The sequence below is a fragment of the Candoia aspera genome, chromosome 2 (genome assembly GCF_035149785.1).
Source record: "Candoia aspera isolate rCanAsp1 chromosome 2, rCanAsp1.hap2, whole genome shotgun sequence".
In the NCBI taxonomy this organism is placed as follows: domain Eukaryota; kingdom Metazoa; phylum Chordata; class Lepidosauria; order Squamata; family Boidae; genus Candoia; species Candoia aspera.
This window is the reverse complement of record NC_086154.1, coordinates 220842361-220859377: the sequence shown is the minus strand read 5'-3', so window position 1 is coordinate 220859377 and position 17017 is coordinate 220842361. Positions and strand designations below refer to the sequence as shown.

The window sequence follows — 17017 nt, the reverse complement described above, 5'->3', positions numbered from 1 at the left end:
CTGTATATGGTTCTGTCAAGTAGTGTCTATAAGTGTCAAGTAGTGTCTGAGCCCTTGCTGGGGCATATATTGCCAGTTGAATAGGACATGAACAATGTCTTCTATTACTGGTGCTCCACAAACATATGTTCTCTCAGAATATGGCACTTGGTGGAATTGTCCATATTTAACCATAGAATCTAGCTGCTCAAATCTTGCTCTGGTATGGGCTGCCCTATGGTATTGAATCAAACCTATTGTCAGGTATTTTTCTTTTTGAAAATACCTTTTATTCTTCGCCAGCCATTTCAATGACCTGGTGTTTGCAAGTGACACAACAAAATGGAGAGAACAGAAACAACAAGATTTTCATGCTTTATTCTTTCTGCAGTGTTTGCAGAAAAGCATTCTTATACAACTTAATGGTTTCTTGAAGTAAGAAAAGAGAATTATACTTATATATCATTTTTTATCTTTCAGTTGACTTCAAACCTCATGCCAGTATGGACACTGTCCATCATATGTTACTATTTGGATGTAACAATCCTGCTTCAGATGACGATTACTGGTAAGGGGCATAAGATTGAATCTATGGCATTGGTTAAATATTCTTCCTGTATTAACTTTAAGGCTGGGATAGCAAGACACAGTGGAGAAGCAGAGAATGAGGTCCGTGTAAATTTAACTCTATAGCAATCAGAATTTACAATTAGAATTTGTTGGATGTGTACTCCCCTCTTGTCCTTGTTGCCGGCCTCACTTTTCATCAGTAAATAAGGAAGAGAGGAAGCTTGCACATAAGGCTGACCGTGGTGAATATAATAATGGATGGAGGGATTAGTAGAGAGACTGTGAAGGATGAGAGACAATCACCATTTCTTATAAAAAATCTGGTAGTGATTAATCAGTGTTGCATGGTCAAACATTGGTCACAGGTAGACAAAACTACTCAGCTTCATTTTTCTTTATACCATTTCTATAGTTACATTGCCTTTTAAAGTTGAAAAGGTTGGCATAGAGAATTCCAAATTACATTAATAAAGTGATTATATAAAAATATTCTAAAATAACTGGAAATGCACTTTCCTTTTTCAGAAGGATGTGAAAGGATTGATTGATGGATTGATTGATTTCTCACATTTATATGGCCACCCATCTCTCACAAGGCAACTCTGGGTGGCATACAACAAATATTTTTGACCCATGTTTATATGATTTTCCAGACACAATACTGTTAATGAATACATATAGAGCATCCTAATACATACTTAATTTAATTCTTCATTTCACTATAGTTATGCATATCCCAAGGCAAAAATGGACTGAGGGGTTTTTTAGTGTATTTAATTCTTTTTTCTAATGCAAAACTATCAGTTTTATATATTAGAATTATATTCTATATCTTCTGCTTCCATTAATCAAGTAATAGAAAAACATGTTCTGTTATTATCATAATTCTAGTAATGAGTAACATGTAACTCTCTATTATTATAATTGTTATTTATTTATTTAATCCAATTTTGAAACTGCTCAACACCTTAATGACTATGGGCCTCACGTTATCTGGCTTTTATTATTCCCTAAAAGAATGAGAAGATCTTAAGTTCCCATGTTAGTGTTTCACCTTAGTTGGGAAGTGAATAATGCAAGCTTTTGAAATCTTTGTCAAGTTTTAATTCAGAAAGTTTTATTTGGTAGAAGTAGTACTTAAGATGTAATATGTTCAAATTATTTTCTATTCTTACATTATTGTTTATGTCAAGTTAGAGAGCCAGCTTGGTGTAGTAGTTAAGGCATCAGGCTAGAAATTGGGAGACCATGAGTGTTAGTCCCACCTTAGGCATGAAGCCAACCTTGGTCCAGTCACTCTCTCTCAGCCTTAGGAAGCAGGCAATGGCAAACCACTTCCAAAAAACCTTGCCAAGAAAACTGCAGGGAATTGTCTAGGCAATTGCCAGGAGTCAACACTGACTTGAAGACACTACCCCTCCCTATGTATAAGTTAATATCACAAAGTAAGTTAATAAAGGCAATGGTAAAACATTGTTAACAGTTTTATAACCAAATGGCCTCAGATAGTGGCCCACATTTATTTCCTAAGTAAAGGTATGAATTGTTCTGGCACTTTTAAAAACAGGTAAAATGTGCAACTATGTTGTTATCTGACTGCTAGAATTAAATACATTTGCATGATTGGAGTCAATAGTAAATAAATGACCTGATTTATTGATTTTTTCAGAGCATTTGTGTACTGCCCACTCACATAGAGGCTCAGGGCACTTTAGAGAAATAGAATTACAAGAGCAGAAATACAATAAACATACATTTTACAACATTAAAAATGCATTTCAAAACTATTAAGACAGTTGAAGCAATCAAGAGACATGGGAAACTAATAGGTTGCTTCATTTCCAATGGCCTTTTGTTCCACAACATGGATTAGCCAAAGAGAAAGCGGAGTTAAGTGTAGTCAAATTGTAAAAGAGGTTTCATTGGTGTTCTAAGAGTGTTGGGTGGGTAGTTCAGGAATAGGCAGTTCTGTAAGGAGCTTGGTCCTAAGCTGTGTGAGCATTTTATACTTAGGAGAATTTTGAGTTGGTCTCAGAAGGTCACCAGGAACCAGTGAAGTTGTTTCTACATGGGACTTACGCAAAACTTTTAGGAGGCACCAATCATTTTGCATTTTGCTATGTTCTGAGCCATCTGCAATTTCTGAGCCACTTTCAAGAGCTGTTCACAAAGAGTGCATTACAATCCAAACTTAAGGTTACCAGTGCATAAATTACCAAGCTAGGTCTCTGTTCTTCAGATAGTGACACACCTGGTCAAAGATTAAAGGCTGTCCTTGCCGCTGATATTGTATGATTGAAAGCATCATGCTGAATTCAGGAGAAACCCCAGACTGCAAACCTGATCAGTAAGGGGAAATGCTGCTCTGTTCAGAACAGTCATTTATCCTGAATTCCAGGCCATTTTATCCATTCAGACCCTTTCAGTCTGGACGCGCAGAAGCCTGAATGACATCCAATCCCAAGTCACAGAAAATGAAAAAATATAATTATCATCAGCATGTTGATGACTGCTATCTTCAAACCTGTGAATGATTCTTTCCAATGGCTTTATATGGATGTTAAATGTCATGGCGGACAAAACCTTATAGGACCTCATTTTCTGGTTACATTTGGAGAGGTAGGAATAGAACCATCTCAAAGCGTCACCACCAAATCCCTAATAGAAAAACAATACTAGAAGGTAGAATTGCTCATCTCTAAACTTGTTGAGTTTTAAGGCAGAGTTAATGAGTTGTGAATACAATGTTTTTGAAAGTGTTCATTCTTTAGTATTTCAGGTTGATTACTCTAAATCAGGGGGTGTGGTGGCTCAGTGGTTAAGACGCCAGACTTGTTGACCAGACGGTTGCAAGTTCGGCGGTTCAAGACCTGAGTGCCGCATGGCGGAGTGAGCTTCCGCACTTGTCCCAGTTCTTGCCAACCTAGCAATTTGAAAGCATGCAAATGAGAGTAGATAAATAGGTACTGCTTCGGCGGGAAGGTAACAGCATTCCGTGCCTGTCATGCTGGCCACATGACTGCGGAAGTGTCCTTAGACAATGCTGGCTCTTCAGCTGTGGAAACGGAGCTGAGCACCTCCCCCTAGTGTGTCATTAGACACGGGAATCTTTACTTTTTTTACTCTAAATCAACTGATAAACCATTTCAGCGTTTACTCTGTTTGAGATAAGGAAGGGAAAAAAGAATTTCCAATTTAATAAACGTCTTCTACCATATTTCCTCAACAGGAATTCCAGCTGCATTTTTTACAAATGTTGTATTACTGTGATACACTGAAGCCAAAAAATAAACAAAGAAAGCAACCACTGTATTGTATTGTCAGTCACTCATTTAAGATTCACCCTATGAATTAATCAACTAAAATGGATTGCTTTTATGTTCAAATAGATAAAAGGCTGCAACTCCAATTTTAAAATCCCAGAGAATAACAAACAGGTGCAGATATCTGCACCTTCTTTCTCATCAATAAGATACTGCTATTAATAAATAAGAACTTTGAAATGCCTTTTAAATTTTGATTGGGCCATTAATATTTGAAAAGGGCAGTTTATAAAACAAGTACCAGAAATGCTAACATAGCCCCAAAGGGTTCTGCAACTGGAAAGGTGTTCTATTTATATGCCATTGAAAAACCCTTGTATTTAATTGAAGTTGGTACTCAAATTTTTAGTTTGAATACTTCTTACATATTTCTATTATTTCACAATTGATAAGCTCAGCTTAGACTATATATATATATATACACACACACACACGCGCGCGCACACACACACATATATATATATAGACATACTCATACATACATGCATACATACTGTATATATATATTATTATTACTTTGTATTATTTTCAATTTTGTCACTTTATTAACAATATATTGTATATCACATAATGGTTAGAGTAAACATATACTTTGGGATTTCTCAAAGTTAGGCTGGACTTGATAGCCAACCATATTTTTTTAGTTGCTATCATCCCTTCTTTACTATGCCTGTCTTGTCCATATGCCATTCTTGATACACTGAGCTCCTTTATATTATCTGTGGTCTGCCTTTGCATCTCAGTGGGCTGAATGAAATGCTTCATGGGGTGTGCAAGATTAGAAGTGGTTGCTGTCAGTGAAGCAGAAGACTTTTAAGAGATAAGGTCTGTTTTTTACATCACTGGAGTGCTCAGATTTATACTTCATTGTGGTTGAATCCATGAAATATTTGAAATCAAGATGGACGTAATGAAGATAAGGTGTGGTAACTAGAATGAGTCATGGTTGTAATTATAATATATCTCATACAGAACTCTCTTGCCTAGGCCTGTGCAAAGTGACTAAGATTAGCTTTGACAATGTGATTCAGGCTGTTGAAGGCAACCTGCTTTGTTTTGCTGAAGCAAAGAGTCCATTCCACCTGTTTCAGTGAAGTGGTTTGGATGCCTTGAATCACTTTGGGCCAGCACTATCAGAAAAGTCTCCTCTCAGCTATCTCCCCCTTCTACCTCAATTGTTGTCTACCAGCCTCCCTCCAACCCTAGCCAGCCGTAGCATCAGGCCATCATTATTCAGGAGGGATGGGGGTGGGGCAGCATTGCAGGGGATTTGAACATATATAGTATGTTTTTTAAAATATTCTGTTTATTATGAATAGAATGACTTGTACCTGAGAAACTGTGTCAGATGCTTTCAATACTGCCAATCGTGGTATCTTTCTGGCTCATCTGTGAGGTTTAGGGGTAGGGGGCATGGTTTTGTGGTGATTCTCCTTTCTCTGTGATCAGATCCAGTTGGTGTTGATGGGGGGAGAGATCAAGTTCCAAGCCCCTAATGTGTGGGATCCCTTAGAGCTCAATATTTCTGTTTAACATCTACTTGAGATTGTTAGGTAAAGTCAACTTTGGTTTGGGGTCAGATACCATCAATGTGTTGATGATCCCTATTTGTAACTCTGAACCTCAGGCTGACCAGATGATGCTGTCAAAGTCTTGTACCAATGTCTAGAGGCTGTGGGGGCCTGCATGGAGAGGTACAGACTCAAGCTCAACACTGACAAGACTCAGTAGCTGTGGGTTTTTGAGCCTTCTGGGACCAGGAATGTTCCATCTTTAGTCTTGAATGGAGTTGCTGCACAATTTGAGAGTCATTTCAGGAGTGCTGTGCAATTTGCTTGAGGAGCAGATGGCAGCTGTGGCTAAAAAGATCTTCATCAAATTCATCTTGTGGGAGAGCCCTTCAGAAGGCCCTTCAGACAGCCATTCATGCTTTGGTCACCTCATGTTTTCATACTGCAATATACATGGGATTGCCTTTGAAAGCCATTCAGAAGCTCCAGCTGGTCCAGGATACAGTGGCAGGAGCCATTATGCATATGTAACACCTCTGCTTCATGAGCTACACACTGGTTACCACTATGGTTCTGGGTGCAATTCAAGCTGCTATAGGTTCTTATCTATAAAACTCTTCTTGGCATATGGCTTGGGTATCTGAAGGACCATCTATTTTCCATAGCTTCCTATCTTCATTGATCAGACAGTCACATACACCATGTTCTGTCCATTAACCAGTGTCATCTGATGGGACCTAGGAGACATGTCTTCTCTGTCACAGTATCTGCCGTCTGGAACAACTTTCCCCCTGAGATTTGTCTGGCTCCCATCCTGATAATGTACAGGTAGTCCTTGCTTAACGATGGAAATTTGGAATGGCATCTCTAGCGCTAAGTGATGCCATCATGAAGCACGATGTCACATAACCACACGCTTACGATGGCAGTTGTGGCAGTCCCAGTTGCCATAGTTAGGCGAATCCCACATGGTTGCAATGGTTGCTATCACATGATCACCATTTGCGACCTCCTGCCAACCTCCCCATTAACTTTGCTTGTTGGAAGCCGGCAGTGAAGGTCACAAGTAGAGATTACCTGACCACAGGATGCTGCAATGTTGTAATTGTGAGCTGGTTGCAAAGTGCCCAAATCACAATCACATGACTGCGGGGACACTGCGATGGACACAACTATGAGGGCCTGTCGTAAGTCCCTCTCATTCAGTGCCATTGTAACTTCATCTGGTTGCTAAACAAGTGGTCATTTAATGAGGACTACCTGTATAAAAGAGCCCTTAAAATCTGGATCTTTTGCTGGACCTTCAGTTAGACGAAGTGGATTGTACTATTTATAGGATGAATAGTTTTTCTTTTCTGGATTCCTGTTTTATGCATTTTTATTTATAATTTTACTAGTGTAAACTGCCCAGAGTCAGTATAAATGTAATAAGTAAATCAATATATTTGCTAATCCATCAATAAATACATTGATCAGAATTAATAATACTTTTCATTGGATATTTTGTGCTCTACTATTAACACGTAGCAAGGGAGATAGGCAGTGATAAAATTTGATAAATAAACACAGTAGAGAAACAGCAGATACATGCCATGTTTCATAAAATCCCTTTAACTTTTTAACCAAACAATTCAAGTTTAGTAAATTGAAATCTTACCTAGTTAATCCTTCTATGTCTGTGCAAAATTTTATGGTTCAAAATGTCCTGTTCAGACTATGATGTGGCCAGATAGCAGTATTATCAAATTCTTTATTAAAAACAACGATTTACAACAACAAAGTCTGTGAATGATTAAGCAAGCAATTTCAATCAAGACCACCCAGACAATGACGGATGAACAGGCAAGGTTCTTGTGTCAGGCTGAGGCAGAACCGCAAGGCAGAATTCAGCTAACTCTCGGATTGAAGCTGTCAGACTTGGTGAAGCTAGAGTGCAAGACAAGGAGGAAACGGAAGACAAGGTTCTGTGGACTGGCACGCAGGAAGGATCAGACTGGAGCGTGGAGGCTCGGCAAGACTGGGCTGGAGCCTGTAAATGAGGCTTGGCTCTGGAGGCTAGGCTGGACTGGGCTGGAGAGTCAAGGCAGCACTGATCTCTGGAAACCAGGCTGGGCTGGACTGGAGAGTCTGGGCAAGGCTGAGAGCTGGAAGCGAGACTGGACTAGGCTGGAGATCTTAGGCAAGGCTGAGAGCTAAAGGCAAGGCTGGATGCACACCTGGATTGCTTTGAAACGCAGTGACAAGGTCCGGAACTAGACGCGAGGCTGTGCTCGGCAGCAACGGCAAGGAGAGGTTCAGCTGGAGCAGCAGAAGGTGATTCTATGGAGGTAGAAGATGCTGGTGCTGGTTCCGCTCTGGCTAGAGGCAAGGCTTCTGATGCAGGTAATGACTCTTCCGCAGTGGCTGTGAGCTTGAAGAATCAGTTGCCTCTGGCAGCTTGCTCTTCGCATGTCTTACTTTTAAGCTGATCCTTTCCACGCCTTTTCTCTCCAGCAGCCAATCGAGCTGCTTTCTGATTTGTGTGCTTCTCAGCTCTCCTGTCTCGTGCACTGATTGGAGAGTTCAAATCCCCCTCCAGAGTTGGTCCAATCTGCATTTGCAAATTCTCCCGCTCTGCTGAGTCACTTCCTGGTTCAGCTTCTTCAACTCTCTCCTGATCGTTTTCCCCTTCTGACTCTGCATAAGTTTTGTTTTCATTGTCAGACGCGTGCTGAAACCTCACACAAAATTAAAAATTTTGTTGATAGTCACCCAGTCATAATTTATTACTCAAAACTGTACTCCATCTTCAAAAGATGCTGAAGGTGATAATTAAAAAATTGAGAATATACCAAATGAGTAAGATTAAAAAATAACTTTAATTCAGCCAGGTCAATGATTTGTCAAAATAAAAAGAATATGCAAAAAAATATTGTGAGAGAGAATCAGGTGGATTCTGTTACAAATGTCCTTTGTTATAGCATGGCTGTGTCATTAAAAATCTATATATAAATCTATCTATATATATATCAAAAGAAGCATAAAACGTGTATATGCTATTATAGATAATTATATTCAATTTTGAAATACAATAATTTAAATAAAAACTCATTACATATTTCCATTGTGGGGATGACCAGATAAATATATTTTCGCTCAGTCTTTTTATTTATTTATCTATCAAATTTATATGGCCGCCCACAGAGTGACTTTGGGCAGTGTACAACAATTAAATAAAGCAATAAAAGGGTGCTTTCCAGGTGCTAACTGTGCATGGGCAATTCCAGAAGTCTTGTTCTCATTTTTCCTGGTTCTTCGCCTGGACTTGGAACAAGCAGTATTTCAAAGAAGAGCATAAGAATAGCTTTGTTGGTTAAGATCAAAGCCGTCTTAGTTAAACATTTTGTTTACCATAGTAGCCAATCAGATGGAGGAAATGGAGACATATTCTTCTCCCACAGTTGTTACTCTGCACCTAATATTTGGAGACATGTTGCACCAACCTAGAGATAATACTGTATCTTCAAGACTGTTAGATAACCAACTTAACAAAAACTTAAGGACCTCCGTAAAATTGGAGATACGCCTATTTTATTTTGCTGCATATTTCACAATTTTGGAAAAAGCTAACACATAATTCAGAACCTCCTCTACTTATATCAATAGGCAGACATGATTATATGGGGAAATTATCATAGTCCTTTACCAAACCATCTCGTCTTTGAAATGTTGATCCAGCAGTTTGGATTATGATTGGCAAGTATCAGAAGCTAATACAGGTGCAATAGCAATGGATTAATTAATCAAACTTATTTTAAATGGCTTTTAGAACACAAAGCAGATGGTTCATCCAAGCTTTTAAATTATATTCATGATCTTCAAGTTTATTTATTGTAATTTATGATTATGCTTACTGTTGATTCTACAGTTAGCTATTCTGCGTTCTACCCTATCAGGTCCTTTGGCACAGCCTCCTTGATTTCTTATAATAAATGCTTAAATTGCTAGAATAGATATCTTATATGATTTCCTTGATTAAACACTAACAACAGCATTCATTTGATATATCTTTCTAAAAGTATTTAAATATGAATATATGGAAGTAGCTATTGGTAGTACTTAAAGTGCTAGGCTTCTTCCACTTAAGTAAGAATGTAATTTCAGAGTAAAAAGCAAACATATTTGCTGTAGTGTCAGTCCAAGGGGAAAGCTAAGCCATTTCTTATGAAAAGAAACTATGTTCACTCTAATCAAATTTGTAATGCTAAAGATTAATTTCTCCAGGGGTCAAAAATAGGAGTTCAGTCAGACACATAATTAATTGATTATGTGCCATCAAGTCAGTGTCACCTCTTAGTAACTACATAGATAAACTTTCTCCAGGGTGATCTGTCCCTAGCCTGACACTTCAAGACTTCCAGCAATGCCTCCCATGCCACTACAGTATATGTCTATCCATCTTGCTGCTAGTTCTACCTTTCACAGCATTATGGACTTTTCAAGGGAGCAGGCTCTTTGCATAAGGTGCCCGGAATACAATGTTTGTGCCTTAAATGAGAACTCAGGATTGATTTGTTCTATGATCCTTTGGTTTGAATTCTTGGCTATCCATGGAAGTTTCTCAGGAAGTTTCTCCGACACCAAAGTTCAAAAGCATCAATGTACTTTCTATCCTAAGTACATATCAAGGCCTCTGAATACCTTTTCCAAAGCTTTCATTGCAGTCCTACCTAGTGCTAGTCTGTGGTGTATTACTTGACTAATGGTTCCTTTACTCTTGATAGTCCTAAAAAACAGAAGCTATCCACCATTATCCACCAGTATCAATTCTAATGCTGGTTGCTTTACTTGTTGTCACTAGTTTGGTCTTCTTTACCTTTAATATTAGTCCCATTTTTCACAGTACTCCCTGACTTTCATTAATAGGCTTCCCAGATTATTTGTATTTTCAGCTATTAGAGTAATGTAATCAGCATCGTGCAGGTTATTGATCAGGCGGGTCACCTAAACTATGACACAACTCATGACAGTTACATGAACCACTCTTTCTTTCTATTAATTGAATCCCTTTCCAGTACCAATATTATAGTACCTTTGTGTTTAAATAGATATAAACAAGAGACACGTATAACTGTGATTGAGGAAAATGATTGATTGACTGATTGATTGATTGATTGATTGCTGCAGGCCAGTATGGTATAAGTAGCTAGAGGATCTGATTGGAAAGAATCTAATTCTTATCTATTTCCTGGGACAGTCTTACATTAGGTTCTCTCTTTTACCTTAACCTACTTAAGAAACTGGTTCAAAGGATAGGCCTATATAGATTGGATTAAACTTCATAGTAGAATGGAAGAATACAAATATAATAAATAAAATATTTCATGTTCAGGACACGCTGCTGCTGCTGCTGATGTCAAAGGCTCAAACAGATGAATTATCAAATTTAAAATACTTTGAAAAACATTTTTAAATGATTCTAGGTTGTGAAGCATGTCATGATTCAGAAGCATTTTTTAATGAAGAAGCCAAATTATGGAAGTAGGATTTCTGATGAGATGTGTAATGGGAGTGCTGATAAGGTTGGGGAGACAAGTGAAAAAAGATTTCTACATCTCTCTGTGTGTGTTTTTTCCAGGGATTGTGATGGAGAAACATGTATGGACACAAGTGATATCTTGTATGCTTGGGCAAGAAATGCACCACCAACAAGACTGCCGAAAGGTAGGGGATCTTTTGTGTTAAAGCATTCCACACAAGATGTAATAATAGGAAAAGCAATTTATGTTACTTTACTGCAAGGATTTCTATATTTCTCTAATAGTAGCAAATATATTTATTCAGAGAATTAGGCTTTCAGAGAACCAAATTGCTCATCTTAGTAAATTACTATAAAGGGTGTTTTTGGATTTTTTTCCACCTTTTTTACTTTTAATGTAGAGCTGAACAAATTATATAGTGAACCTTTCTGCTGCTTTTTTTTTAAATTTTAACTGCAGTTGCCAATAACTTTTAGGGTTAATAAATGATGAATTGTTAGGGAATTCCATTTGTTTTGTAGCAAGGTATATCAAAAAGATTTTTAAAATCTTTTATTATAACAGTAACATTCCGTGTTCCATATTCCCACATTAAAAAGAAATAGTTATATGAATAAATAAATATATCAGATATAAACTAGGAGATCTCACCTAGTTCTATTTGATTTTTGTCCTTGTCATACTTGGGACACATGCAGAACTATCTGTTGCAATGTTTGTTTTCCTTGAAGCAAATGCTTTAGGGGTGGCTTCTGAAGAGAATGTAAGTTCAAAATGTTCCATTGTATTTTAAGTCTTTAAAATAATATGCTCTTTGCTTTAGGATTCTATCCTTTAAGAATATGCTTGAGTATTACTATGTGAATTTCATATTTTCTTCTCCCTCAAGGTGTTGGATTTAAAGTTGGAGGAGAAATGGGTAGCAAATACTTTGTTCTCCAAGTCCATTACGGGGATGTTAGTGCATTCAAAGGTAGGCACAATCTTTAAATATATATTTTAATATGCTGTTATGAATTAGATAAAATAAGGAACTAATTTGTTACTGAAGGTCTATCAGTAATGATGTCATAAATGTGCCATACTATGGGATGGGCAGAGCTTCCTGTAATAGAATACATCTGTCAATAGGCTAATGTACTAGTTTGCCAAAATTATTTTGATTTCACAATGGAATTTTTCTAAACTGGTGATGGTTCCAGTCTCTGTCTTGCACATCCCATTGTATAATTAAGAATGCAATAGGGCTGAGTTTTGAGTGCTAGTTAACATTGCCTCCTTTCTGTAACACCCATGAGTGGATAATCATTGAGGACTTCCATTGAAGCTCTTGAGATCCTTCCTGCTAGCCTCCTCCACATTAAGATTTGGCCTGGAGAGATGATAGCGAGAAAATCTCCTTGGAAGTGGTAGGGCAAAATGGATCTAGTTCATGTCAGACCCAGCAAATTTAAGCATTAAAACACATTTTTTTAAGGAAAGGGTTAAATTTTAAGTACCCATTATAGTACCTTTTTTTCTTTTTTTCAATCTGTTAACTAGTCTTCTGAAATCATGATGGTAGACTAAATTGAATTAAATCAAATTGATATTAAATTAAGAAAATATAATTTTTATTCACTATATCACTATTAGTTCCTTTGAAAAACTAACATTTATTGCAAATGTTATTGACTATCTTAGCAGTTTGTTCATGTAAACCTCACAGTTGTGTTGTAACAGTATGCCACTGCAACACATTCCTGTACTGATTGTATCTTGTGTCTGATGATTTAATTTTAGGAAGTGAAAATGGATTCTGATTTTTGAATGCCAAGGACTTCTGTTCGATAAGAGCAGCAAATCATAGTCACTGTTGCTACCCAGTGCTAGCTCAGTTGAAATTAATTTAAACTGCACTTCGATAATGTTTCATAGATTTCTTATGTCTCCCCCCATCCCTACTCCCAATTCTGTTCAAGGCTAAATTGCATTGGGGTGTTTATAGTAGAGTCTTTATTGTTCTTTGCAACATGTTATCTGATCCATGTAGTTATACCCAGTTAACATATATGTGATTTTCTTCTTCCAAAATAATCTGATTATTTTTTTCTCTTCATTTTGAAGTTTATATCTCACTCTTTTTCAACTCTTCCAAATTTGTGTATATTCCAGTGAAGAGCTTATCAAGGGACTGGAGAAATTAGGCTCCTCACTGGGACACTGTTACAGCATGAGATAAGAACTTCACCTATCCAGTACCAGCTTCAAAAGTAGTATAAGAGGATATCAGAGTGTGTAGCTTCTCTTCCTTTTTAAATTGTAGCATAGTTACAAGCAATAATATTTTTCAAAGGCAGAGCTACATTAATCTGAATAGCAGATTAACAAAGTAAAAGACTAATAATTTCTTTAAATTATAAGCTTTCCCTTACTACAGTCCACTACGTCAAGTGCCTCAAAAATCCTCCCTTTGCATATATATAAACATCTGAATATGAAGACAAAAAAATTAAAATATAATACTCATGAATTGATTTTCAACTGAATTTGTTTCCCCTACACTTTCACAAAAAGGCTGCTATAAAGAACCATTTGCAAAAAATTGCCAACTTTCCTAATCACCCCACTACTCGTACCCAGTATTATCCTCAGCTTGTTTTTGTTTTTGTCTTGGGTAGGTGGACATGTTTCTAAATAAATCATTGGACTGCCGTGAATAATTCTTATCCTTTTAAAACACCTATATAGTTCCTTATAGGGTACAGAAGGTCTCTTGGAAAGAAAATGATGCTTGATTTGTTTTGCAGGGTTCCTGGTGTTTTGTTTTTTTTAATTAAAATAATATAAAATATTTTGCATACATCAGTGTGATGGGAAATACGGTGGGCTCTAAGAAAATGTGTATAAGCACATTGTTGCTACAAGCACCACACTGAAGAGCCCAGGCTAAACCAGCCACACTAATAGCTCTATTACTTATCAGTGAGCTTCACCCAAATATCCTGGTCAACAACTTAATCCTGTGTATGTCTTCAAACCTTACTGACTTAATGGGACTTCTTCTAGGGTATGTAGGATTGAGGCCTTATAGCTGATCTTACAGGCAACAAAAATTTTCTGATGGCTATAATTTTAATGCCTAGTTGTTGTGATGTTTATAGATGCTCAAGCAACAGTTTGCGCTAACTATAGCATGATAAATGCCTATTTTATGAAATGTTGGAACAATATGGATGGAAAAATAAAAACTACAGAAGTTGGGGTACAAACATCATTTTCTATGCTAAATTCAAGAGTAGTCGTCACCAATGTGAAATAGCATTGCCTTGGCTGAAGAGAAACAAATCATATTCCCATTTCTTTTATAATAAGGAAAGGTACTATTTACACATCAGAATTTCAGTAATGCGGGCTACTGATTTGTGAAATCATAAAAAAGCATGTGAAAGTAAAATGTTTCTAGAAGTCGTGATAGTTTTTAAATATGTTAATTTCCACTTCCAGTAAGTTTGCCCCCCAACTGATCTTGATTATTCCTGAAAACATTAAGCAATGTTGAAATTGTTAGTATTTTGATCAGGAACAACCAGAAAATTCTGAGGTTGTAGGCTAGACTGGAAAAATTAACAATTTTTAAAACAAATTTCACAAAATTTAACAAGAAAATTACATGGAACATACAGTCATCACAAGACACCACCTCATTATTTCCAGCTGTTTTAATTTAACACATTAAAGTTTGTGATGCATGACACATTATTTCTGTATTCAGAGGCACATAAGATAAGCTTCATAAGATAAGCTACATTGGTAAAGCTGCAAAAAAAGAAATTCTATTGTATGATCATAAGTATCAGCTTAATTAAAAAGATAGTTTCGTTTTAAATGGCCATTTCCTATTTAGATAGACTCTTCTTTCTAGTCTTTGAAATGTGCATTTACAAATACATCTTAGATGTGCATCTACAAGCATTCCTCCACATGCATTCATACATAATGTAGCAAGAAATGACATTTAAGATAAACTTTTAAGTAAATGTTTCTGTCATGTTCTTATTTGTAACTATGTTTGCCCAATATTTTTGTCTAGTTTAGAATAGTCAGTAACAAGTGATATTATTAACATTGGGTATATTTATCATCATTTCCATGTGTAATATTTCACAAATAAATCAGGAGTGGAAAATTGGTTTCTATTTCTTCTGGGCTTTTTAAAAAACATAACCATGGTACAATAAGTGGGGTTTAGGATTTTTCAGTTTTAGAAACCTTTAATGTATATTTTGAGTGGCAGTTACCATTTATTTTTTTTTAGTGATCAAAGAATCAGGAGCTGATACTCCTTTCACAATGGATTTTGTTATAGAGACTCTGCAGTCCAGAAGTGCTATTAAATCCACAGTAGTAAGCACAGATTCTTGTTTGATCTCTGTTGGAAACTCTGCATAGAGAATCAGCTTGAAAGAAATCTGCTTCTGAGGGTGGAATGAATACATTTTCCTCTCATTGCCATAGGGCAAATAGAAACTAATAATTCATTTGTTCTAAAGGAATATGTACTTGCTGTCTAACTGAAATGCAGAATCAAAGGAGTTGTCCTAGATTGAGAGGCAAATGGGGAAGAGCATATACAGTATAAGGATCATTGTGTTCTAGCAACCTGTATAGCAGATGTACTTGCCAAGAAAGCAAATGTTACGGTCCTGTTCTTTTCAAGAGAAAATTGGTTAGGCATTGCCATTAAATAAAGGTATAAGAACTAAAAAGCAGGTCCATGTGTTGGAAATTCTGTTAGAATTAAGAGAAGCTCTTGTTTGTACATCATACATATTTAATATAAGAATTGGTGTGTTGTTTGCAAAAAAACCCACCTTAATCTCTTATGCAAAGCTGAAGATTATATTTTGCTTTAGCACAGCAGGCAATTTTTCTGAAGTACATAGTGATATGGATTTAGCACAGTTATCTTTCTAGGGTTTTCACTTGTGATGTTCGTTTTTCACATATTGTTTTTATTTACTACAGATGCAAAGGTGATAATGATTGCTTGTGAATGCTGCAATCTTATAATTGTGGGTGAAGTAACTTTCAAAATATAGCAACTATATTTCGTTTTTACCTTTTTAGAAATCCCCCACAATGCCATTTTATGAACTTGCCACTTCAGTGTTTGTCCTGAATTTCATAATGAATCAAGAATTCAAATACATGAATGCTTGTTGTAAGACCATTGAATCTGGAGAAGCTGCATGCAGAATTTTCTCTATTCCAGTGCTGCTTCTCTTTCTGGTACCATCTGTTCTTTCTGGATTATCAATGCCTAGTTGGATCTAGAAAAACTATCCAGTTCTTTGCTTGAATAATGAATTGCTCTTGACAAATGATAACATCTGTGTCTTAGTAAAACGAAGGTAAACTACTTCACTGGATTGTTTTAGGATGAAATAAAGGTTATACATGATCTGTGTTCTCTAAAAGGAATTCTAATTTTCCATATCTCTGTTATGATCTTCCTTTCTTACTTGCTTTCCTAAACTTTACCCTAATTAGTTAACTGTTTATTTTCTGGCTATTTATAGTCCCAGTTTGTGTGATAATGATTGTCTCCTAAAGCAACCCACATGGTTAAAAGATGAGGAGAGCTCCGAAACATTTACAGTCTAAAAAGACCGAAAAAGCCCAAAGGAAGGGGAGCAAAGAAAAGGTGAAGAAAGTTCTTCAAGGCCAGACAGAAGTGGTGAACTAACTTATTAACCCAAGCTAGACTGCTTTTCTATTTGTAATTTTGTTTTGTTTGTTCTACTAGGTTTAGGTACTGGGAGGAAAACAGTAGATTTTGTAATAAGATTGACATTAGCCGTGATGCAATGTGAATAGAATGAGAAGTTATCAGAAATGTTTAAAGAGGTGAAGAATTATTAGACCCCTAATATTTTGGGCTGTTTCTTCAGGACAGAGTAGAGAAAATGATTATCCAGTGTTATAACAGTATTGCCAAGTTTGCATTTTGCAGATGAACTAATACACTGACTCCTGTTAGATAGAGGAAAGAGATACCCTGAATGGAGCATAGCCTAGCATTCTGCTGTGTCATATTAACCTATTAAGTATGTTTGAGTGTTTTGAAGGTGCT

At 36.6% G+C, this 17017-nt stretch overlaps 1 protein-coding gene across 5 annotated transcripts in view; it reads left to right on the top strand.

The window, feature by feature from the left end:
• Window positions 1–17017, top strand: part of PAM (peptidylglycine alpha-amidating monooxygenase) — a 162530-nt gene that overhangs the window by 84800 nt on the left and 60713 nt on the right. For all 5 annotated transcript variants that reach the window (XM_063295388.1, XM_063295389.1, XM_063295387.1 and 2 more), the window contains 3 exons: window positions 460–547; window positions 11001–11086; window positions 11792–11875. In XM_063295388.1, the coding sequence (XP_063151458.1) occupies window positions 460–547; window positions 11001–11086; window positions 11792–11875 (258 nt within the window). The remainder of the gene's footprint in view (window positions 1–459; window positions 548–11000; window positions 11087–11791; window positions 11876–17017) is intronic.